General features: G+C 40.7%; 1 protein-coding gene across 11 annotated transcripts in view; it reads right to left on the bottom strand.

The window, feature by feature from the left end:
• The window catches only part of map4k3a (mitogen-activated protein kinase kinase kinase kinase 3a), a 279,053-nt gene that overhangs the window by 204,044 nt on the left and 49,922 nt on the right, over positions 1-25,087 (bottom strand). For all 11 annotated transcript variants that reach the window (XM_078556672.1, XM_078556674.1, XM_078556676.1 and 8 more), the window contains exon 2: positions 16,233-16,290. In XM_078556672.1, the coding sequence (XP_078412798.1) occupies positions 16,233-16,290 (58 nt within the window). The remainder of the gene's footprint in view (positions 1-16,232; positions 16,291-25,087) is intronic.

The following is a 25,087-nucleotide window of genomic DNA, read 5'->3' as shown; positions in this document are numbered from 1 at the left end:
AGCAAGGAGAGAGAGAGAGAGAGAGAGAGGGCACCCGAGAGAGGGAGGGAGAGAGCGTGCCCGAGAGAGAGAGCGCAAGAGAGACACTCCTTAAAAAGGACTTCTTTAATCAAATTTTTGGCCACCTCACCTGTCCTAAGATCTCCTCCTATGGCTTGCTGTCAAATCTGGTTTTGATAATGGCAAAACATCTCAACACATTTTACTTTGCTCCATAAATCCAAAGGTGACATCATTACCTGAACTGATGCAAAGTTCTTTGTAAACTAGATTGTTATTTCAGACTCAGATGCAGAAAGTCAAAGTGATTGATTCCCCACTCAAAAGACTTGCATTTTGAAAGCATCTTTCATGATCTCAGTGGTGGGTCCAAACAACTTTAACTACAATGAAGCATTTTGAAGTGTAATTGCTGTTGTAATGTTGAAAATGTAGCAACTAATTTGCACACAGCTAACTTCCACAAATAAACAGATGTTGGCCAGGATACCTGAAGAACACCCCTGCTTTAAAATGCCTTCAGATCTTTTAACATCCAGCTGAGGGGGGCTCTCATCCAAAATCCTATCCAAAAAGACAGCATCTCCAACTGAACTAAAGTCTGTAAAGTGTGCAAAAGAACAACAAAGCTACAAGCATTACAAATGTTTCCCCTCTGTCTTCAACAATTTTGTTCAACGTTTTAAGGGTCTGGAGTTGAAAAGACGGTGCAAGATTTCTGGTCGACCAATTCAATACTGATGCAGAATGCTCAATGTCCCTATTGGCCATCGCTGAAGCTCCCCTCTCGGAAATGATCAAACTGCAAGACGATAGCTTAAAATCATGAGGGGGTATTGAAATTTTCAGAGTTGCACCATGTGAGAAGCACACAAACATCAAGGTTACTGATCTTCACTTGGTTTAAGCTCATTTCAGAAATGCACAATTTTTGTCTCCTGACATTAAATATCAAAGCAGAGATCTGTCCTGACATGTTGTTTATACACAGCCAGGTACAAAGTGGATTTCAAGAAAACATTGAAAAATAAATGCTCTTAAAAGTTGCAACTGATTACTGTGACTGCCTATACCTTGTACAAAGGAAGTGCATTTTTGTTGCCATTAGTGAGAATATCACAGTAGCACACACGGTATTTCATTATTTAGCAGAATTTTGTTTACCTTTTGTTTCCAGAACTGTTGATTTCAATTCAAAAAACTTACTACTGGATTTTTTAAGTCACAATTCTATTGAACAAAAACATGTGCTAAGGTTATACTGGAATAGTAGTGTGTATATTTAGTAATATTAATTTAAATGCACATAATGGAGTTCCAAGGACTGCAGATTTGTGATTCGCACCAGTAACAGTAACCTGAACACAAAAAAGCTCAAGGACTGTAGAGTTAGTAATGCTGGAGAACAACATTTGGAATCGCCCCCACAGGACATGAGTTGGAACACATGAGAACATTTGCAGCCTTTTGATATCTTGTCACCTTCAGTCAAACCTTAATGTTCATATCGCACAAAAACTATGTATTTCACCCAAAAGATAATCTTTAGATGCGGGTTGCATAGCATAAACTGCATTTAGTAAAACATTTTGTTTCTAGTTCTTAAACTCAAAAGATTGGCTATTCCTTTCCTAAATAAATTTGTTTCAGTTACAATGACTTGTTTTAGTCTTCAAACTGCAGTACAAAATAGGGTAAAGAAAATAACTTTAATCGGGGCGCTGACTGAAGCAACCCTTACCTAGAAAAAAATCTTCGATTTCTAGCGTTTGCATTTTTGTTTATGGATTTCTCTTACAATACAAATATACACAGAACCAGGTAAATTCTATTAAAGGAAGAAGCCATTTGGTTCATCATGCCTTTACTGGTGCAAGCTCCATATTGTATCTAATCCTATTTTTCTGTTCATGCAATGTAGACCCTGTTTACTTAAAAGGTAATGTAAATATTTTCTTCCACTATTACTTCCCTCTCCTCTTCCATTACTGCCTATAAACTTCACTATTCCTCTTTGCTTCAGTTCCTGAAGCATTTGCTACATAGTTGTTTGGTAGAACAGAACTTAATTATTGCTGAAAGAAGAGACATGTCTAAGCTTTTCATCTTGCACTCGGGGGGGAAAACAACAATTTATACTGCATGTGAAGAGATTGTTGATTGGTTGGCAAGTGACGTTGCCATGGAGAATGCACTACTGATGGTGACTGACAGGTAGCTGCCAAGCATGGTTTGAAATTTATACCAGACAGCTTGATCCTGATTGGTCAAGGCATTGCCCTGAGGAATGGATCAGCTGTCACTTATTTTCTTTAGTTGAAACAGGCGCAATATTCATGTTCTTTCTGCCTGCAAAGAACAGGGGCCCTGTGTATTAATATATATAGCTTCCAGTACACACAAAATGTGCCACACTGCGAGCCCAACTGACAATCTTAACGCTGGATGCTGAAATAGGGCACATCAAAGGCACATTGCAGGATAATGGCTACCCTGGCCATATCATTTCACAATGTATATCATGTAAACTCATGAACGGACTAAGGCCATCAACTTTCAGTCCTGAAAAGTGCCCAGTCTACCTCAAATTACCCTGAAAGGACAAGCTATCTCAAAAATTTGAGCAACAGGTGAAGCTAGCTGTTTCACGCTGCTACTATGCAGTAGCAACACGAGTGATATTCACCACTAACAGGATGCTACCATCAAGCCAAAAAGACTTTCTGCCTATCACACAAATAAGTAATGTGGTATACGAATTTCAGTGCCAGTGTGATGCTAGGTATGTGGACCATATGTCCCAAAGGCTGGCAGATCGTATCAAACAGCATGTCCCAACCGCTGTTCGCAACAGGCAAGGTGCAGACTGTACCCAACCAGCCTGCGCTTGCAAAACTCAAAGCAGTGTCCAACATTAGATGTAATTCTGCAATTGAGGACTATTTAGCAAATGTTATCCAATGTGCTAAGAATTACGCTGACAGCCAATTTAAGATTGCCAGTCGGACTCACAATGTAGCACATGTGTGTACTGGAAGCTACATATATTAATACACAGGGTCCTGTTCTTTGCAGACAGAAAGAACAGGTACACACATTGCACCTGTTTCAGCTAAATAAAATGAGTGACAGCCATTTGCTGACACATTCCTCAGGGCAATGCTTTGACCAATCAGGGTCAAGTTGCCTGGTTTAAATTTCAAATAATGCTTGGCCATTAACTGTCAGTTACCACCAATGGTACATTCTCCATGGCAACACCACTTCCCAACCAATCAGCACTCTCTTCACATACAGTAAATTGTGCTTTTCCCCCTTATATTGATAGCCTTGCGAGTGCCCTGATGCGTGCATGACGAGAAGCTTAGACATCTCTTTTTTCAGCAATACTCATTTGCAACATCTCCTTCTCCCATCCTCGAACTCCCAACCGTGCTACAGCACTAATGAATTTCACTCTTGTCAAGCTGTACTTTCCATTTTGCCTCAAGTTTTCTAAAAAAAAACATACACTATCCTAGTTCCCAGTACATCACAGATCAAATCATGGATCACCATCTTGCTGATTAGATTGCGATCTACAAACACAGAACAGAGAAACTTTTTTTTGCCCCAAAATATCCATTAGACACAGTCTCAGATTTGTGTGGCCTCACCAGGGCTTATGGCGGTCTGAATTTTGTCATGCAACTGATTATAGATTTGAACACCACCATAATCAGAACAATGTGACATGATTTGTCCAGTGAAGTACATGACTCATAGCTTTACAACATGCTTATGCAGAAAGCTGCATAATCACAAGATGGCAATTTTTTTTGAAAGAACCAAATCAATCGTCAGAACACCAGGTCACTTGTGGCAGGCCATTTTGCACAAACAGAAATACTGAACAGTGCACTGAAGCAAGAAAACTTGGTGCTCTATTACAAATTTCTCTAAGTATTTTGTGTTTCACCAATACCAGGTTCCAATTTTTCACTCCAATCACCTTCAGTCAAACCCTAATGCTTCATGTAACAAGAATATATATTTGATCATAAGAGTGTAATTTCCCAGGTGTAGATTCAGCAGCACAAATTACATTGAGTATAACTTGTCTAGAAAATGTTTTTTTCCAGCTCTTAAACTTCAAAGTGGCCAAATTTAAAGTTCTGTGCCGCAACACAAGCATTGCCAGCTAATCTAAAATTTTCCAAGCCCAATTTGTCTGAGCTCAGTAGTCATGACAAGCTAATGATTACTGTATTCAAATCAGCTCTCACTTACAACTATACATGTATGATGCACAAAAAAGGGCTTTTTTTTTTGTTCATGGGATATGGGCATCACTGGCTTAGCCAGCATTTTAATTGCTCATCCCTAATTGCCCTTGAGAAGGTGATGGTGAGCTGCCTTCTTAAACTGCTACAGTCCATGTGGTGTAGGTACACCTGCAGTGCTGTTAGGAAGGGCGTTCCAGGATTTTGACCCAGAATTTTGTACAGGACCTTTATATAGCTCAATTACCGGTCCTATTTATTCTCCAAAATACTGTTATTCATTATAATTGGCTTCGTGGTTGCTGTTTTATCCTCATTCCAAAAATAAGGCAGCACCAAAGGGCTATTACAGTGAAATGTGGGAGTCACTACAAGGGACATACAGCAAGTCCTCACTTTTAAGTGGCCCCATTTTAAGTCATTTCGATTTAACACTATTTTTAATGGAGCCAACATTTAGAGCTGTGGATTCGCATTAATGTCATATTGTGCTGGGTGTGACAAACAGTCGCATAACCTAATCAACGCCTTCTTGTGCCTTCATACACAAGTTACCTTTTTGATCTCTAATTGGCCCTAATTTTCCCATAGTTGTCGTCTTCCTCTTTTATATTTATAAAACATCTTTGGGGTTCCCTTTATTTGACTTGCCAACATTTTTTTCCATGCCCTCCCTCTACTTTCCTAATTTCCTTTTTAATTTACCCTTGTACTTTCTATACTCCTTTAGGCTTTCTGCAGTATTGAGCTCTTGGATTCTGACATAAGCTTTCCTTTTTTCTTATCCTATTCTGTATGCTCTTTGACATTCAGGGAGGCCTTTGTGGGAACATATTTGTTCTGAAACCTATTTATCCTTCAATGCCTTGCACTGGTCTGACACTGATTTGCCTCAAATAGCTGTTTCCAGTACACTTTTACCAAACGACATCACAGCTTAGTAAAATTGGCCTTACCCCAATTTAAATCTGACTCTTGATCTACCTTTATCCTTTTCCATAATACTCTAAATCCACCTGAATTATGATCAATACCACTAAAGTGCTCTTCCTCAGTGATGCTCCTTCCACCTGACCAGCTCCATTTCCTAAAACAAAGTCCAGAACTGTCCCTTCTCTAGTTGGGCTTTCCATCTATTGGCAAAAAAGTTCTGAATAGATGTTAAGTTTTCTGCACTCTCTGAACTTTTAACAATGAATTTATCCTAGTTAATATTTTGATGGTTGAAATCCCCTATTACTGCCATTTGTTTCTGCACTTATCAGCAATTTTACGACCTTTTTTCTTTTCTATCTCCCTCTGATTCCTTGGGAGCCTATAGTATACTCACAGCAGTGAGAGTGCCCCTTTTATGTTCCTCAGTTCAACCTCTATTGCTTCAATTCATTGATATTCAACCCACAGGTCACATGCCTTTCCTGCAGCCTTTCTTAATATGTCTCACCGGGCCTATTTTTGTACCACATTATGATGATCTGACGGCCTAAGCCAGGAGTTCCCAAACTGTGAGATGCCAATCCCTCCTCCTCCTCCAAGGCAGCAGTGCCAACCGTAATACAGAGACTCTAGCGGGACAGCCTGGGATTGGCTCCGTGACATCCCCATGACATGCCACGTGCGATTTTTTTTTCTTGCTGTGATTCAAAGGGCATTGTCTAAAGGAATGAGCCCGAAGGCCCCAGCACTGCCTCCATCAGAGCCTGCAAAATGATTGTGGAAGAAACCAGAGAGTGATTAGAATGCAGAAATAACTTTTAGAGAGTAGTTGAGGTGAATAGCATAGATGCATTTAAGGAAAAGCTAGATTAAGACACATGGAAGAAAGGAACAGAAGGTTATGCTGATTGGGTTAGAATGATGAAGAGTGGGAAGAGGTTCATGTAGTGCATACACACTGACATGAACCAGTCTGGCTGAATGCCCCGTTTCTGTGCTATACATTCTATGTAATTCTAGGCAAAATCATAAGATGAGGAAACAGGAGATCTTGAGAAAACTCAGAACCAATTTTGTGAACTATATTTACAAGATTACGTAGTCCCATTAAAATGGATGATAAAAATGGAGATAAGCCCCATAATGGCCAGTACCATTTCAGAATTAAGCTCATGTCAAACTTCTCTCTAGTGCAGTACATGGTGGACAACTACAACTCAAAGCAGTGACTTATTCAAGAGCACCTCCCATAAAGTCCACTATCAGATTTATATTTGAACAAAGCCAAACACCTCATCGCTCCTTCCTCAAACACTGCTAACTACATGCCTTTCCCTTTTCATTGTCAAGCACAAGTTTTCCATAAACCAGGCCACAAATTCCCTTCCTCCTTTTCCCCCCAAAAAGCACCCCGTGTAGAACATCAGAAACAATCACTTCCTTTTGTTGACTGGCAAAAAATTTCATTTGGGTTTTATTTGCACAAGCAAAACTCATGCTTCCTATAAAACATGCAAGTCATTTCTGATTCATGAGGTATGCAGCCACTGAGCTCTCCTCTCTTTTGTGGAGATTTTGATTTGGCCTATACCTTCATAACATGTTATAGTTAACAGAATTCCAAACTTTATATTTTTACTTCTTTGTTAGCATGTGCACAACAACATTGCAAAGGGTCAGTCACAAATGCGTTCAGACTAGGAATTACATCCTTCACCTCAATGATGCAGTGGAATGTATGATTGCAACAGTACAAAAGAATACAAAATATACAAAGGATGAACTAACTTATCTGTAATCCAGCTGTATATACGCAAGCAGGGTGTAAAGCAAATTTTTGTTGTGAAGTCACAGTGTAAACTGTGACAGTGCAAGGTGGAATACAATTTGAACTAAAATGCCTCAATAATATATTGGGTGGTTGACTGGTTAAGTAACTACATAACAACAATGATAACTTTACATTGATTATCAATCGGCAACAATTTCCAATACAACTGGCACATTCATTTCAGTCTTGAGCATGAAGATCATTTTTATGTTGATACTGTGTTCTGCACACTTAAAATCAACGACTACTTTTGGCTGTTATAAAAGGCACAAGTTGCACTGAAAAACCTGCATGATTAACAATCACCTCCTTGAGCCTGTAAAGTTGTAAATATGGATAATTTATCATGTTGGCTCCAACCTTCTCTCAAACAGAAGTCTGATTTACACTGGAATCACTATGATATACAGAATGCTAATCAAAGAATAGACCAATCATAAACTGCAACAGGATGAGATTAAAGTTGTGGAAATATTTTTATAACAAATTTTATCTCATCTGAAAGGTGGAAAGTGGCAGTTGGTTTAATCTTCACGTACAATAGGAAATAAGCACTCATTCCACGGAGGAAAAAAAGTCACTAATTATTGTCCTTTTAAACAACATGGTAGTCACGATTGGCAGCATCCAATTCAAATTCTATCAGCTTTGAGTTGATGGGGTTGGTCCAAACCAGAAAGGCCAGAAGTCAAAATAAATAACAGATAAAGCACAGTAAATTTCCTCCTCCTTCTTCAGGTATCAAGCCCTCAGAGAATGTTGACAACTGTGGACTTCCACAGGATTGGTTCATAATTATGCTTGGCAGAGCACTGCAGTGGCTTGCCATTGTCTTTTGCAGTATGGCTACCAGGAAACACTTCCACTCTTATCGCCTGCCATCAGGCATATTGGAAGGTTTTGCAGGCTGATAATCAAGCTGTTTGGCCACATTGTGAAAGCACCTTCTGTGGCCATCAAGTCCTGAAGTGGGACTTCAACCCAGAGCTTCTGGCCCAGAGATAGGGGCGCTACCACTGTACAAGGCTTACAGGAACTTTACAGGCTAAATTCTGATTTCCCTCTATAAATCCAACAACTTCAAGAGGATTTGAAATTGTTTACAGCAACAAAAGAAAGACTCGTTCTCATAAAGGTCACCAGTTTCCACTGGGTTTGGCTAAAAAGTTGACATTTAAAGACCTTCTCAATACTGTTCTTGTTGATTAAGGAATTGCATTGACTAGAAAAGGCTGGTAAGCACAATTGGGTCCTACTCTCGTCTGTTATAACTGCTCACTATTCCAAGATCATCCTGGAAAGAAAAGATAACCCCAGCTTCTTTTCTCTAAGCAAACTGCTTTCTTAAACCCCTCTCCCCAATCTCCTCCACCCTTGCCTTCAACAATAAGTGCAAAGAGCTCATGGACTTCTTTGTCACTAAGATCAAGGCCATCCGATCGGCTACCTCTGCTGCCTCTCCCCCTTTCACTAGTCAACTGTTAAAACTAAAAATTCTCTCTGGCTCTGAACACTAGACCTTTCTTTAGTTTTGTCTCCAACCTCCACTCGTGACCTCTCCAAGCTCATCTTGTACACAAGGCCCACCTCCTGCTCCCTCTACCTTATTCCCACCAAACTGATAAAAAATCCAGAGAAAAACATCTTCCATGAGTTTGACAAAGGTAAACCAACCCTCTTCATTCTTCTTGACCTGTCTGCAAACTTAGACATGGTTGATCACACCATCCTTCCCCAAAGCCTCTCCATTACCTTCTAGCTGGATGGGACTACTCTCACCTGGTTCCAGTCCTATCGAATTGTAGCCAGTCTATCAATTGTAATGGCTTCTCTTCCTGCTCTTGCACCAGTACTTCTGGTGTTCCCCTCAACGATCTATCCTCGGGCTCCTTCCAATTTTCAATCAACCTGCTGCCCTTCAGTGATACCTGAAAGCGCAGCATTAATTTCCGCATGCACGCTGACTACACCCAGCTCTACTCACCATCACCTCTCTCAGTTCCTCCATAGTAGCTAAATTATCAGACTGCTTATCCGACATCTAGTACTGGATAAGCAGATATTTCCTCCAATTAGCTATTGAAAGACTAAAGGCATCGTTTTCAACCCCTGCTCCAAACACCATTCCCTAGCTACCGACCTCATGGTTCTCCCTGGTAACAGTAAGGCTAAACCAGTTTGCTTTGCAACCCTGAGGTAAGCTTGTGACCACATGTGTGTGTCATCATCAAGACTGTCTATTTCTACCTTCTTCATCTGACTTTTCTGATCTCAACTCATTTGCTGCTGAAATCCTCATCAGGCTGTCGCCACCTTCAGATGGAAGATGGACCAGCAAGGGGAAGTGTCCCCTAACACTTTGGATAGAGAGCAGAATTCTATCACCACAAGCTACAGAAATCAACACACACTGTGCCAACCATTTGCTGCCTTTGTTACTTCTGGAATTGATTATTCCGACATCGTCCTGGCTGGTCTCCAACATTCTGCAAACTTGAGGCCATCCAAAACTCTGCTGCCATGTCTTAACTCGGACAAAATCCCGATCATCTATCACTCCTGTGCTCGTTGACCTACAGTGGCACCCAGTCAAGAAATTTCTTGACTTTAAAATTCTCATCCTAGTCTTCAAATCCTTCCATGACCTTGCTACTCCCTATCTCTGTAAACTCCTCGAGGCCTACAACCCTCAGATATCTGGGCTCATCTGATTCACACCTCTTGACGAACCCGATTTTAATCACTCCATCACTGGTGGCAGCACTTACGTTCCTAGGAGATAAGCTGTGGAATTCCCTCCCTGCACCTCTATCGCACTTTCCCCTTTAAACCTTCCTCTCTGATCAAGTTTTGGTCATCTGACCTAATATATCTTCATGTGGCTGTGTCATCTTTTGTTCTATACTGCTCCTCTGAAGCTCCTTGGGATGTTTTATTGCATTACCACAACAACTTATATAATGCCTTTAATGTCCAATTCTCAACTGAGGTCAATGTGAATAAACAATAACATGCATTTATATTGCACCCTTAACCTAATAAAATGTCCCAAGTGCTCAAGAAATTAAAATTTGCCACCAAGCCACAAGAGGAGATACCAGGTCACATCACCAGAAGCTTGTCAAAAAGGTACATTTTAAAGGAGTGTCTTAAAAGAGGAGAAAGACAGAGGTTTCAAGAAGGAATTCCAGAGTTTAGGGCCTTGAAACCGAAGACACAGCTGCCAACAGTGGAACTATTACAAATGAGAGATGTGCAAGAGCTCAGAATTGGAGAAGCACAGAGATGTAAAAGGCTTTTGGGGTTGGAGAAAATTGTAGAGAATTTGAAGAGTGAGACCATGGAGGGAATTGAAAACGAGGATGAGAATTTTAAATGAGACATTGCTGGACCAAGAGCCAAGATAGGTCAGCAAGCACACAGGTAATGGGCAAATAGGATTTGTTGCAAGTTAGGATACAAGCAGTAGAGTTTTAGATAAGCTCAAGTTTATGGAGGATGGAAGATGGGAAGCCAGCCAGGAAAGAACTGGAATAGTCAAGTCTGGAGGGGCATGGATGATGGTATCAGCAGCAACTGAGCTGAGGCAAGGACAGAGTCAGGAGATATTATCAGTCTTGGTGATGGAGCGAATGTGGTCAGAAGTTAAGTTCAGTGTCAAATATGGTGCTAAAGGTTGTCCAAAATCTGGTTCAGCCTCAAGCAGTCGCCAGGGAGAGGGATAGGATCACTGACTCGGGAACACAGTTTGTGATGGAGTGCAAGACTGGCTTTGTTAATTCCAATATTTAGCTTCAGGAAATTGCTGCTCATCCAGCACTACATTTTTTTTTAAAACTTATTCTTTCATGGGAGTTGGGAATCATTGGCAAGGCCAGCATTTGTTGGCCATTCCTAATTGCCCTTGATTTGAGTGGCTCGCTAAGGCCAGTGCAGAGGGCAGTTAAGAGTCAACCACATTGCAGTGGGTCTGCTGTGGCAGATTTCCTCTCCTAAAGCGCATTGGAGAACCAAATGGGTTTTTAAACAATCGACAACTATCACTGAAACCAGCTTTTAATTTCAGATTTTATTAATTGAACCCAAATTCCAGGGTGGGATTTGAACCTTTTTCCCCAGAGTCTTAGCCTAGGCCTCTGCATTACTAGAAGGGTCATACAGACTCGAAACATTAACTGTTTCCCTCTCCACAGATGCTGCTAGACCTGCTGAGCTTTTCCAGCATTTTCTGTCTTTGCCTCTGCATTACTAATCCAGTGACATTACCACTACACCACTGTCTCATCAAATATGTCGAATTGGCAGCCTGACAAACTAAGAGAATGTAGAAACGTTGAGAGATGGTGGTGGTCAACTATGTCGAAGGCTCTAGGCAAGTTGAGATGGATGAGGAGGTACAGTTTACGATAGTCACAGACACACAGGATGTCATTTGAGACTTTGATAAGGGCTGTTTCAGTACTGTGGTGAAGGCCAAAACATGATTAAAAGGGAATAAAAGAGGGGATGAAGAATTAAAGTGCCTGTTCTTCAGCAAACAACAGCGTATGTACCCTAGGAAAGTGAAGTATTCTTCTACATTCCAAGGTCTGACACATAATTCAACTACCTTGCAAAAGTGTGATATGCATTTGGATTGCATCTAGTCATTCAGTCAAGTTCAGCAAAAGACAACTTTTATTTACACCAGTTCATAAATAAATGCCAGCAGAAGCGATCCATCAACTTGCCAATAAACTTCCTCTTAAATGAAAACTAGGTGCCAACCAGCCATCATGTTTACTTGTCAGCTGTTTGGCATTTACGTTGCATTTGCCAGGGATGGCAGTGGCTGGGGGTAGGGGTCCTCAAATGAGTTTTTCACTGGGGACTATCTGTATGCTTATTCTTAGATCTCTGGAAAATGTGGTTCAAAAGCAACAACACATATCATAAATTTATCTTTTCACCCATTCAATGTTGCCTCAAATATTTTTCAGTAGACCTCTACAATTGGGTTATCACACCTTGATGGAACCAGATGTATTGCCTAAAAAGTGAGCTCTGTCATACCTCTGGAGACCAAATTAGTGTTTCAAAAAGAACTACTATACATACTGACAGAAATGTGATGTGATCATCAATTTATTTTAATGTGAAGAGCTATTATGGTCTTCAAGTATGTTTGTGGACTTCAGTCCACCAACAAAGCTGATTGTCTTATTGGCTTCTGTGCCTGTTATTTGTGGAGCTTGTCATTATTGCCACTGTTAAAGATACAAAGTGATTCTTGGAAGAAAATGAATTTTGTGTGATTAAGCAATACGTTGCAGCAATAATGTTAATTTCAGTACCAATTTATCTGTTCATACAAACATTCCCCTGGCCTTGCCCAGTTTTTAAAAAATATATATTCTCTCTCTTTAATCCTTCTTTAAGCTGGCACATAGGTTTCTATTTAATAGTCAACATTTTAAATTTTGATTATCCTTAGAGAAGGAGGGTCATTTGAGATGTCAAGGGTGGTAGCCCCTGCCCTTTGGTGAGTCACCCCATATGCTCAGATTTATGAGCTATGGCCAACTACAGGGACAGTGCATTTTCCATCATGATGGCATAACAGCTAGAATTGAGGGACAACAGCTATCTACAGGCAGAAGATCCTTCGGGAAGAGAACTCGTGTTTCTTTTAAGCACACGAGGAAGGCAACAGGAAACCACCTCACATATTCTTTTCCCTCGTCATATTGCCCACTAAAATTGAAAATGGGAGGCTCTGAAGAGCCAAGTGCAAGACTTTAAGACATGGAGAAATGAGCAGAGGACCCACCCTTAGGCACGTCACAACTACACATTCTTCCAATGTTTGTAAATCACATGCAAGTTTACCCATTAATCCACTTTAATCTTCACCAATATTATTTGCAGTCTGAACTAAATCAATGATTTTAATATCATTACCATCATCCTAAATCCCAGTGTGGTTTCAGAACTGGAAGGTCCACAATTGACACGATCTCAGTCCGGCAGTTGCAAAAGAAAAGTCATGAACAAAGGAGACCACTGCATATTGCCTTCATCAATCTCACCAAGGCATTTGACCATGTGAGCAGAGGCAGTCTTACTTAATCTGAAGAAAATCAGCTGTGCTCCAAAGCTGCTCAGGGTGACCTCCTCTTTCCATGGCAAAATGGCTGTTAAGGTCAGCTATAATGGAGCAACATCAGGACCCTTCGAATTCTGCAGCAGGGTCAAGTAAGGTTGCATTCTAGCACTGACATGGTTATCATATTCTTTTCTTTGCTGTTGGCATATGCCTTCAGTTCATCTACAGAGGATTTCCACTAATATCAGAACAGACAAAGCTGTCCAGCCTTGCCCACCTGAGATCAAAGACCAAAGTGCCCCAAGCTCTCAGAGTTACTCTATGCTGTTGATGCTGCACTGGCATTCTATACCAAGGACTCTTTCATGCCTGTAAAGACCATCTGCATCAGGAAGACAATATCACAGTCCAGGACATTGCCATACCATCAACCAGTATTGACAATATAATACTCTAGGTTTTTTCATTCGTTCATGGGATGTGGGCATCACTGGCTAGGCCAGTATTTATTGCCCATCCCAAATATCCTCTGAACAAGGGCCATTAAAGAATCAACCACATTGCTGTGGGTCTGGAGTCACATGTAGGCCAGATTTCCTTCCCTAAAAAGGACATTAGTGACCCAGGTGAGTTTTTACAACAATCAACAATGGTTTCATGGTCATCATTAGACTCTTAATTCCAGATTTTTATTGAATTCAAATTCCACCATCTGCCGTGCCAGGATTCGAACCCAGGTCCCCAGAGCATCACCCTGGATCTCTGGATTAGTGCCCAGTGACAGTACCACCATGCCACCACCACTGTTTCACATGTCTAGGCACCACAATAACCAGCAACCTGTCACTTGATGCTGAAATCAACACATGCATTGCAGAAGCTGCAACTGTTATGTCCAAGCTGAGTAAGGGAGTGTGGAACAAAGCAACCTCACAGAGAACACCGAACTACGAGTCTACCAAACCTGCATCCTCCTCTACAGTAGTTATACCTGAACAGTATATGGTAGGCAGGAGAAAAGGCTGAACAGTTTCCACCTTCACTGTCTCAGACGCATCCTCAGCATCACTTGGCAGGGCTAGGTCACCAACTCAGGGGTCCTGAAGCATTCTAACCCCATCAGCATATGCTCAAAGCTAAGCCAACGATGTCTGCGCTGGCTTGAAAACAAACATTCATCAGATGGATGACAGCCATATGCCCAAAGACATTCTGAATGGTGAACTGACCATTGGCTCATGCTCTGCTGGACATCATACGTCCACTACAATGTACAATGATACATGCAAATGAGGCATGAAAATGGCAGACACTGACACAGACAACTGGGGGACTGTCCACCGGTGGCCAGGACTTCAAGAGGCTGACTGTTTGGAGAGGCAGTGGAAAAGGTGAGGAGAAACAGAAAGCTCAGCTGGCCAAGAAGAATGGCAGAGAAAACAGAGGACAGTGAATCCTGGACCTTCTCAGCCCACTGCCTTCCTCTGCGGCAAAGGCTGCCATGCCAGAGTGGGGGTTCCTGAATCATATCAGCTGATATTTAACACACACCATGAGAGCACAAACCATTGTCGCACAAGGAGAAAGGTTGCCAAAGACTTGATTTACCTTTTTTCTCCACCAGTTTTGGACTAGTTTTCACTTTGGGTACAATCAGAAAATAACACAAAAATGAATTTGAAATTGCACTAGTTAGCTTACATTAAGTTTCTGCTAAAATTAATTTTTACAGTAACAAAAGTAAATTCTTCCATGAACCAGTGGATTCAGATAGTGATAGATAATGATCATTGTATCCTTCCATTAAGAACTATTGTATTTAAGACTGGTAACCTGGAGTTTTATTAATACAGCTGAAAATGATTATTCAAAAACATTTTTAGGACAGTGATCCACCCACAAGTACCTGATGTAAAGTTACTGAATACTAAACAATTAATAAGGTCCATTGGTGTACACCAGCCTGTTTCTTAGTAAATTAAGTATTTTTTGATATGAATCAACCTTTAAAATGTGCATGTTTTAAAAAAAAAGTTCAATTTAAAGAGCCTTCCCCAAACCAGCACAATCTCAATTTTGGCCTGACGGTATGCTAGTTTTGTCACAGGCTCCGATTCAGGTGAATTAAATCATCAATGATTGCAAAAAACAGAAATGTAAATAGTTTGAGGAGTAACCGGCTTGCGTTTAAAATCCCCGATCTTTTGCATTTGTGATTTTGCTCAGATAGTGCTTTTATAGTTAGCAGAAAAACCCAACCTCTATTTCTTTTTTTTTAATGAATTGCTTATCTTTTATTTTGTCAGTATCATATGAACTTTCCTGGTGTTTGACCGCCACCTGCATGCATGACATATTTTCCAACCTCGGTTGTTATTCAATTTATTTACACATATCTTATTTCGGGTCTTGCTGAACTAGTCATTTTTCCCCTTCTCTATTCAAGATAGTTCTGATATTTTAGCTCAATAAAATGGAATGGGAAAATGTTATAGAATGAGAATTGACCACATGGCCTATTAAACACATTCCTTCCAACAGGCAGCATACAATAATCACTGTCCAACTCCTAAGGGTGGCGAGAAACCACTGTTGAAATCGTCAGGGTAAAGCTCAGATTTATCTACAATGGCAAATGCTGCAATTTTCAGTACAAGCTACCTGACAATATTCTGCTTGTATTTTCCATAGCCCTAAGTAATCATGGAAACCATAATTTAAAAGGATGATTTGATCATCTTTGTCTATAATTATCCTTAAATATTTAAATTCCTGTTCTTGACCTCCAATATGCAGATTGACACAGCAGTGAAATTTATATCAAATACAACTCACCCATGACTAGGATATCTGAAGAATTGTGCCACTAGGAGGAGTTGAAAAATTGGGGAGGAATACTTATATAAAATTTGCATTTGCTAATGGTATTAGTGCATTATATAATATTTATCTCAAGTTTCTTTAAACCGAAGAAACTTCGGTAAAAAGTGTTTGCTAAAAGACGTTTAATATCATGACAAATGCACTCCTGTAAGTTTCACAGCCAATGTTATCCTTATTCAATCTGCAAGAAGCAACTTAAAAGGATAGTTTTATTATCTAACACTAGATTACTTACCAGGTTCCAGCTTAATAACTTTAATGGCTGCCAGCTCTCCGGTATTGACATTTCGAGCCTAAAGCAGGAAACAGAAGACAACTTTTGAGCATTCATATTCACAACCCAGAAAAAAATCCTTAACATCTTACAGCATAACGCTGGGATTTCTGAAATTGGAACTTTTTTCTCCAAGCCAAAGTAGTGCACAATTAAGTGTCATTAACAAAAAGGAGTGGGGGAACCATTTCGCCAATTTTTTCACCTCACCCAAATTGTATAAACTAATGTCTCTTTAATTTTTGCACTTAAGTTGTGATATTCTATTCCAGAGCAAGAATTCAAAAAGTTTTCCTCCCTTTTCTTGAGTTAGCCTTTTCCATACATCAGCCCCAACCTATTTACAAGCCAACCTAAATAGCAGGTGATTTGACAAAATGGCTCACAATTCTCACCCAAAAATTCACTTGCCTTGGCCAAGGTCAGAAATTGTCACTATGGAGGAACACAGGTTATGAATCCATATCCTGTTGCACATGTAAACTTCGTATTCATCAAGGTGATGGGATACCTATCAGAATCAAGCACTCCCAGGTAATATATAGCATAGTTTGATTGTTAGTATAAAGCTTCCTCTATGTTGGCCCAAAAATGTGCCTCAGTAGCAAAAAAAATCAAACAGGTACCCTGACTGCACTAGCCATCCTGTGGGATGGCCAATTTAAGGAAAGTTGGAGACCAAAGGACAGTTGGTGTTGTGGTTCAATGTCTGGCAGGACATGGGTTTAGACTGCCACACAAGTGTAGTCATGTGAATCCTACCTATCCCTTCTGATACTATTTTACTGTGAAAAGCCAGAGTTAAAATTAAATTTAGACAATATTGATATTGTAAGATCAAGTCAATGAGTCATCTTCAAGTAAACAAGAATAATGCTCATGTGATCATTCTGACTCAGTCTTTGTTAAAACGATGATATTGCTCATGATTCAGCATTTAAATGGATCTGGCAGAACTTTTCTTTGTATGACTCCTTGATGGCAGAACTACTAATACAACAGCTACTATCATAAATGCTATTGGTAATTAAAATTAATTTTAACTTTCAAACAAACGATAAAAGCCTGTAACTTTGGGTTTAGGAGTTAAAAAAAACATTTGAGGCACCCACTGTCAGAATCAAGATAATTAAGATAACAGAACAGCCAGATACACAAGCAATGCCAGGTACACAAAGTTCTCCAATCTATTCAACAATGTCTCTCAGTCACAAACAGGAGCCCCGATTGCACCAGTGTATTATCTTTCCCATTTCCCACAACCGCAATCCTGCAGTCTCTCAGCGAGATTGCCAATTAATGCTGAATTGCACACCATTTTGTCCATGCTCACTAAGAACCAGGTTGAAACTATCCAAATTCATTTTGCACAGTATCTTTACAGCTAGCAAAAAAAGAAAACTTTTAATTCACCAATTTTTGCTGGATTTGAACTGGTTCCAAAAGGTAAGAAGCCATGTGCAACCCACTGAGCCACCAGTTCCCTATGGCAGGATTTACCAAACCATGGGCCACGACCCCTGATGGGATTGCAGAGATAGCATTTGGGGTTGCGGGCTCCCCCTCCTCTGAGGCAACAACGTAGAAGAAACTCTGGTGGGACAGCCCTGGACACACTGGATCGATGACAGCAAATAACAAGGGGGCCAAAAGTGAGCCCAAAGCTCTCTTTAAACTTAGGAAGCATTTCTAGCGGCAAGTGGGATCTTTGTGTGCTGACCTGGTGCAGGCAAGTGTAATTCACATGAAAAACCAGGAAGTCATGCAGCTGAGCCATCAAGCTGAGTGGCAGCTTCAAACTTTACTATGTTTCTGCTTCTGTTGTACAGACTCCTAACCTTTGCTTCACAGGTACCAGCAACCAGGCCAAAGCTAAAGTAGAGCTGATTACTGTAAGGTTTACCAGGATGTTACCTGTGGAGGGACTTCAGTTAAATGGAGAGGTTGGAAAAGTTAGGACTGTTCTCCTTGGGGCAAAAAAGTTTTAAGAGGTTTGCAAGGTGATGGGAGATTTTGATAAGAGAACAGAGAAAAACTATTCTCTCCTACGAGTGGGTTGATAAGCCAAAGGTCATAGATTTAAAATCATTAGCAATAGTTACAGAGAGAGGAGATTTTTTCCCCACCATTCAGAGTTGTCAAGATCTTAAACACTCCATAAGAAAAGGTGCTGAAAGCATAAAAAGGAAGCTGGACAAGTGCTTAAGGGTGAGGAACTTACAGGATTACAGACAAAAAGTGGGGGCGAGGGACTGAGCATGACTGTTCTTTCAAGGGTCAGCACAGACATGATGGGTCGTATGGCCTCCTATGATTCTGTGAAGCATTCTTCCTATAACGAAATTCTCATTCATGCTGCCATATTCTATTTAGTTCAAGGCGCCTCAAGTTCATTAACTATCCCATGCAGCGCCTTAGAGAATACCTTCTTCAAACCCATAGACAAAATTCACGCCATTTGCTTTATCAATACAGTAATTACATTATTTTCTTGAAGAGCTATTATGTTTGTCAGATATGACTTGCTTTTCTATTCCCTCTGGTAACAAGTTCCACAATCTCACCACTCTGGATGAACACATTTCTTCTGAATTCCTTGCTGAGGTTCTTGGTGACTACTTATACTGATGGTCTCTAGTTACGCTCTTCGCCACAAGAGGAAACATTCTCTCTGCATTCGCTCTATCAAACCCTTTCAAATTTTAAAAACCCCTATTAGGTCACCACTCAGCCTTCTTTTTCAAGGGAAAAGAGACACACCCTGTCAATCTTTTCCAGACATGTATACCCACGCATTTCTGGCATCATCTTGTAAATCTTTGAACCCTCTCCAGTGCCTCTATATTCTTTTTAGTATATGGTAACAGAACGGCACAGAGTACTCCACATGTGGCCTAACCAAGGTTCAATACATGTTTGGCATACCTTCACCATTTTTCAATTCTATCCTTCTAGAAATAAAGCCTCATGTTTGGTTTGCTAACCTGTGACACAACTTTTAGTGATTGGTGTGTTTGTAGTCCAAGATCCCTTTGTTCCTCTACCCCAGCTAGGCTCGCATCTTCCAAGAAATGTGACCTCCCTATTCCTCCTACCATAATGAACTACTTGACGTTTATCTGGGTTGAACTTCATTTGCCAATTATTTGCCTATTCTGCAAGTTTATTCACATCTTCCTGTAATTTATTGCAGTAGTCCTCAGCATTGACTATCCCCCCCCAATTTGATGTCATCCACAAATTTAGAAATTGTGTTTTTGATTCCAAAGTCTAAATTGTTAATGTAAATTGTCAACAGCACTGTTCCCAGCACTGATCCTTGTGGAACACCACTTCCTACCTTCTGCCACCCTGAATAAGTACCCTGACTCCCACTCTCTGCTTTTTGTCTTGAAGCCAGCTAAAAATCCATTCTGCCACTTGTCCCGACTCCACATTCACTGATTTTATTCATTAATCTTTTATGGGGCATCTTATAAAAGGCCTTTTGAAAATTTACATAAATGACATCTGCATAACCAGTCTACTTATTGTCATCATCTCAAAAGTATCCAATCAGGTTCGTCAAGCAAGATTTTCCCATTTGAAATCCATGCTGCCAATTCATTATATTTCTTGTTTCTGGATGTTCTTCTATTCTCTCCTTTAATAGAGATTCATTATTTTTCCTACCACTGATGTTAAACTCACTGGTCCATAATTGCCTGGACATGTCTGTCCCCCTTCTTAAATATAGGAATTACTTTAGCTATCCACCAAGCTTCTCAATATTTGATAGGTTTTGTCAAAGTATTTCCTGAATTCCCATTTGCATTAGTTTTATCCCAATCAATAATAGTGACTTTGAGTATTGCTGAAAAAGAGAGACATGTCAAAGCTTTTCATCTTGCACTGATCAGGACACTTCGCAAGAATACCAATATAATGGGGAAAACAACAATTTATACTGTCTGTGAAGAGAGTGCTGATTGGTTGGCAAGTGGGTACTGATCGGTAGAAGCATTGCCATGGAGAATGCAGTGATGGTGACTGACAGGCAACTGCCAAGCATTGTTTGAAATTTAAACCAGGAAGCTTGATCCTGATTGGTCAAGGCATTGCCCTGAGGAATGAGTCAGCGAATGACTGTCACTTATTTTGTTTAGCTGAAACAGGTACAATGCGCATACATGTTCTTTCTGTCTGCAGAGAACAGGGCCCTGTGTATTAACATATGTAACTTCCAGTACATGCAAAGGCATCACACTGCAAGCCCAACTTGACAACCTTAATGCTGGATGCTGAAATAGGGTGCAACCCTGCAGGATAATGGCTACCCTGATCAGATCGTTTCACGCTGTATATTGCGCAAACTCATGAACTGGCCTATGACTGTCACTTTCAGCCCTGAAAAAAGTGTCCAGTCTCCCTCAGATTACTCTGGAAGGGCAAGGTATCTCAAAATTTGAGCAACAGGTGAAGCTAGCTGTTTCACGCTGCTACTATGCAGTAGCAACAAGAGTGGTATTCGCCACTAACAGGATGCTGCCGTCAAGCCAAAAAGACGTTCTGCCTATCACACAAATGAGTAACGTGGCATATGAATTTCAGTGCCAGTGTGATGCTAGGTATGCCGTACATTCCAAAGACTGGTGGATCATATTAAACAGCATGTCCCAGTCACTGTTCGCAACGGGCAAGGTACAGACCATATCCAACCAGCCCATGCTTGCAAAATTCAAAACACAGTGTCCAACATTAGATGCAATTGGGCAACATTTGCTAAATAATCCTCCACATGCTAAGAATTACGCTAATAACCAATATAAGATAGTCAGTTGGGCTCACAGGTGTGGCATGTGTGTGTGTACTGGAAGCTACATATATTAATACGCAGGGCCCTGTTCTTTGTAGACAGAAAGAATATGTACACACCCATTTCAGCTAAACAAAATAAGTAACAGCCATTCAGTGACTCATTCCTCAGGGCAATGCCTTGACCAATCAGGATCAAGCTGCCTGGTTTAAATTTCAAATAATGCTTGGCCATCATTGGTGCATCTTCTATGGCAACGCCTCGACCAGAGTCCACTTGCCAACCAATCAGCACACTCTTCACACACAATATAAATTGTTATTTTGCCTTTATATTGATATTCTTGAGCAGTGTCCTAATGTGTGCAAGATGAAAAGTTTCAACATGTCTTTTTCAGCAATACTCAGGTTCTGTACTACCAAACAACTACTGATAGTGACTCTAATTAACCAAAACTAGGCAAATGCAAGGGAACAAATGCAGTAATATCATGAACTGAGGGGATGCTGCAGAAATCAAACAAAATAATTTTGCAATATAGTGTCAGTGGCAGGCTGGAAGATTAGGAAACTTTTAACGATCGACAAAGGGTTACTAAAAAAAAAATAATAAAAAGAGCAACGGTAAATTATGAAAGAAAACAAGAGCAAAATGTAAAAACTGATTGCAAAAGCTTCTACAAGTATATAAAAGGAAAGAGAGTAGCAAAAGTAAATGTTGGTCCCTTGGAGGGTGAGACTGGGGAACGCAGAAATGGCAGAGACGCTTAATCAATATTTTGCCTCAGTTTTCATGGTGAAGGACACTAGTACCACCCCAATAGTAACAGGTAGTGCAGGGGGTACAGAGGAGGAGGAGGAAGAACTTAGAACAATCGCCATCACTAGAGAAAAAGTACTGAGCAAATTATTGGGATTAAAGGGTGACAAGTCCCCAGGACCTGATGGCCTACATCCCAGCATTTTAAAGGAAGTGGCAGCAGAGATAGTGGATGCATTGGCTATAATATTCCAAAATCCAGGGAATTTTGGAAAGGTTCCAGTGGATTGGAAAAATGCTAATATAATGCCCTTATTCAAAAAAGGCAGGGGTGGGGGGGGTGCAGAAAGTAGGAAACTATAGACCAGTTAGTTTAACGTCTGTCGTTGGGAAATTGTTGGAATCCACTATTAAGGAAGTAGTAATGGGGCATTTGGAAAGTCAAAATGCAATCCATCAGAGTCAGCATGGTTTTAAGAAGAGTAAATAGTGTTTGACTAATTTGTTCTTTGAAGATGTGGCAAACAAAGTGGATAATGGGGATCCTGTAGATGTAGTATTTCTGGACTTCCAGAAGGCCTTTGATAAGGTCCCGCACAAAAGATTAATACACAAGATAAGATCACACAGAGTTAGGGGTAATATATTAGCTTGGATAGAGGATCGGCTAACCAACAGAAAGCAGAGAGAGTCAGGATAAATGGGTCTTTTTCTGAATGGCAAGCTGTAACTAGTGGGGTGCCACAGAGTTCGGTCCTTGGGCCCCAACTATTTACAACCTATATTAATGACTTGGATTCAGGAATAGAAGGTAATATAGCTAAATTTGCAGATGACACCAAAATAGGTGGGAAAGTAAGTTGCAATGAAGAAATAAGAAATTTACAAACGGATATGGACAGGTTAGGTGAATGGGCCAAAACTTGGCAGATGGAGTTTAACATGGATATGTGTGCGGTTATGCATTTTAGTCAGAAGAATAAAAAGGCGACTTATTATTTAAATGGAGAGAAACTTCAGAATGCTTCAGTGCAGAGGGATCTGGGTGTCCTTGTGCATGAATCGCTGAAAGCTAGTATGCTGGTACAGCAAGTAATAAGGAAGACAAATGGAATTTTGGCATTTATTGCTAAAGGAATAGAGTACAAAAATAGGGAAGTGATGTTGCAACTGTACAAGGCATTGGTGAGACTGCACCTTGAGTACTGTGCACAGTCCCCTTGAGGAAGGATGTAGTTGCATTGGAGGCAGTTCAGAGGAGGTTCACTAGATTGATTCCAGAGATGCGGGGCTTGTCTTGTGAGGAGAGATTGAGCAGTTTAGGCCTATGCTCGCTAGAGTTTAGAAGAATGAGAGGAGATCTAATTGGGGTATATAAGATGCTAAAGGGGACAGACAAAGTAGACGTGGAGTGGATGTTTCCCCTGGGGCGTTCTAGAATGAGAGGCCATAGTTTTAGGCTAAGGGGTGGTAGATTTAAATCAGAGATGAGGAGGAATTACTTTTCTCAAAGGATTGTGAATCCGTAGAATTCACTGCCTCAGAGTGCAGTGGATGCCGGGACACTGAATAAATTTGAGATAGACAGACAGATTTTTAATTAGTAACGGGTTGAAAGGTTATGGGGAGAGGGCGGGAAATTGGAGTTGAGGCCGAAATGAGATCAGTCATGATCGTGTTGAATGGAGGGGCAGGCTCGAGGGGCTGAATTGCCTACCCATGCTCCATGTTCATATGTTCTTATGTATTTTACATTTACCAATCATGTGGCTGTAAGATAATCATGTTTGCTGCTTTTTTTTCTCTTTCACGGGATGTGGGCTTCAATGGCTAGACCAGCATTTATTGCCCATCCCCAATTGCCCTCGAGAAGGTGGTGGTGAGCCGCCTTCTTGAACTGCTGCAGGCCATGTGGTGTAGGTAGACCCAGTGCTGTTAGGGAGGGAGTTGCAGGATTTTGACCCAGGAATAGTGAAGGAACTGGGATATAGTTCCAAGTCAGGATGCTGTGTGACTTAAAGCGGAACTTACAGGTGGTAGTGTTCCCATGCATCTGCTGCATTTTTCTTTCTAGGTGGTCAAGGTCACGGGTCTGCAAGGGGCTGTCAAAAGAGCCTGGGTCAGTTGCTGCAGTGCATCTTGTAGATGGCACACACTGCTGTCACTGTGTGTCACTGGTGGAGGGAGTGCATGTCGAAGGTGGTGATGGGGTGCCAATCAAGCAGGCTTTATCCTGGATGGTGTCAAGCTTTTGGAGTGTTGGTGGAGCTGCATTCATCCAGCATAGTATTTCATCGTAATCCTGACTTGTGCGTCATGGATGGTGGACAGGCTTTGGGGACTCAGGTGGTGAGTTACTCTCCATAGAATTCCCCGCCTCTGTTCTGCTCTTGTGACCACAGAACACATGGTTAATCCAGTTCCATTTCTACTCAATGGAAACCCCAGGATGTTGATATTGGGAATTTAGCAATGGTAATTCCATTGAGTGTCAAGGGGAGATGGTTAGATTCTCTCTTGTTGGAGATGATCACTACCTGGCATTTGTATGGTATGAATGTTACTTGCCACTTAATCAGCCCAAGCCTGAATGTTGTCCAGGTCTTGCTGCATATGGGTACAGACTTTGTCAACATGTTTCATTAGCAGAGCTGTCAACTAATGAGATAGGAGACTGAGGAATCCAATCAACATCTGATCAACTTCTGACTTGTCAGGTATGTTTCATTGGCAAGGCTATGTATTAGAGGTGGAGCATGCAACACTGATTAAAAAAGTAGTAATCATATTAGTCCCCATTCCCACAATAAGAAACTAGTTGCAGATTTCAACTTAATACATAAACTGAAGGAGTTAAACACTGAAGCAATTATTCAGCTTAGTGAGATTTCAAAATAAAATTCCTCTAGCAAGCTCATACATGAGAAAACTAGGCCTACAGAACCCTCCAATTATCAAAATTTAGACATGTAATTAGATTCCATCCTACAAAACCTACAAAAGAGGCTGTCCTCCAAGACCCTGAACACACACAATGACTACTCTTCACCTTTTCCCCAATACAGATTGGCTTCCCCAGACTTCTCTTCCACTTACTGACATTTTTAAAAAATATTTAAAAAACTTATAACATTTGGAATAGCTTAAAATTAGATTGAATTAAAGTGCTGATGGCAAAGCAGGGCTCTTACTGAAGACCACCAGCTGGGCTTCACTCACTGGAACTCAATTCAGACTAATAATTTGATACAAAGCTGAGCAG

The sequence above is a fragment of the Cetorhinus maximus genome, chromosome 14, assembly GCF_964194155.1.
Source record: "Cetorhinus maximus chromosome 14, sCetMax3.hap1.1, whole genome shotgun sequence".
In the NCBI taxonomy this organism is placed as follows: domain Eukaryota; kingdom Metazoa; phylum Chordata; class Chondrichthyes; order Lamniformes; family Cetorhinidae; genus Cetorhinus; species Cetorhinus maximus.
Note: the sequence above shows the minus strand (reverse complement) of the source record. Positions and strands in the feature narration are given on the sequence as shown.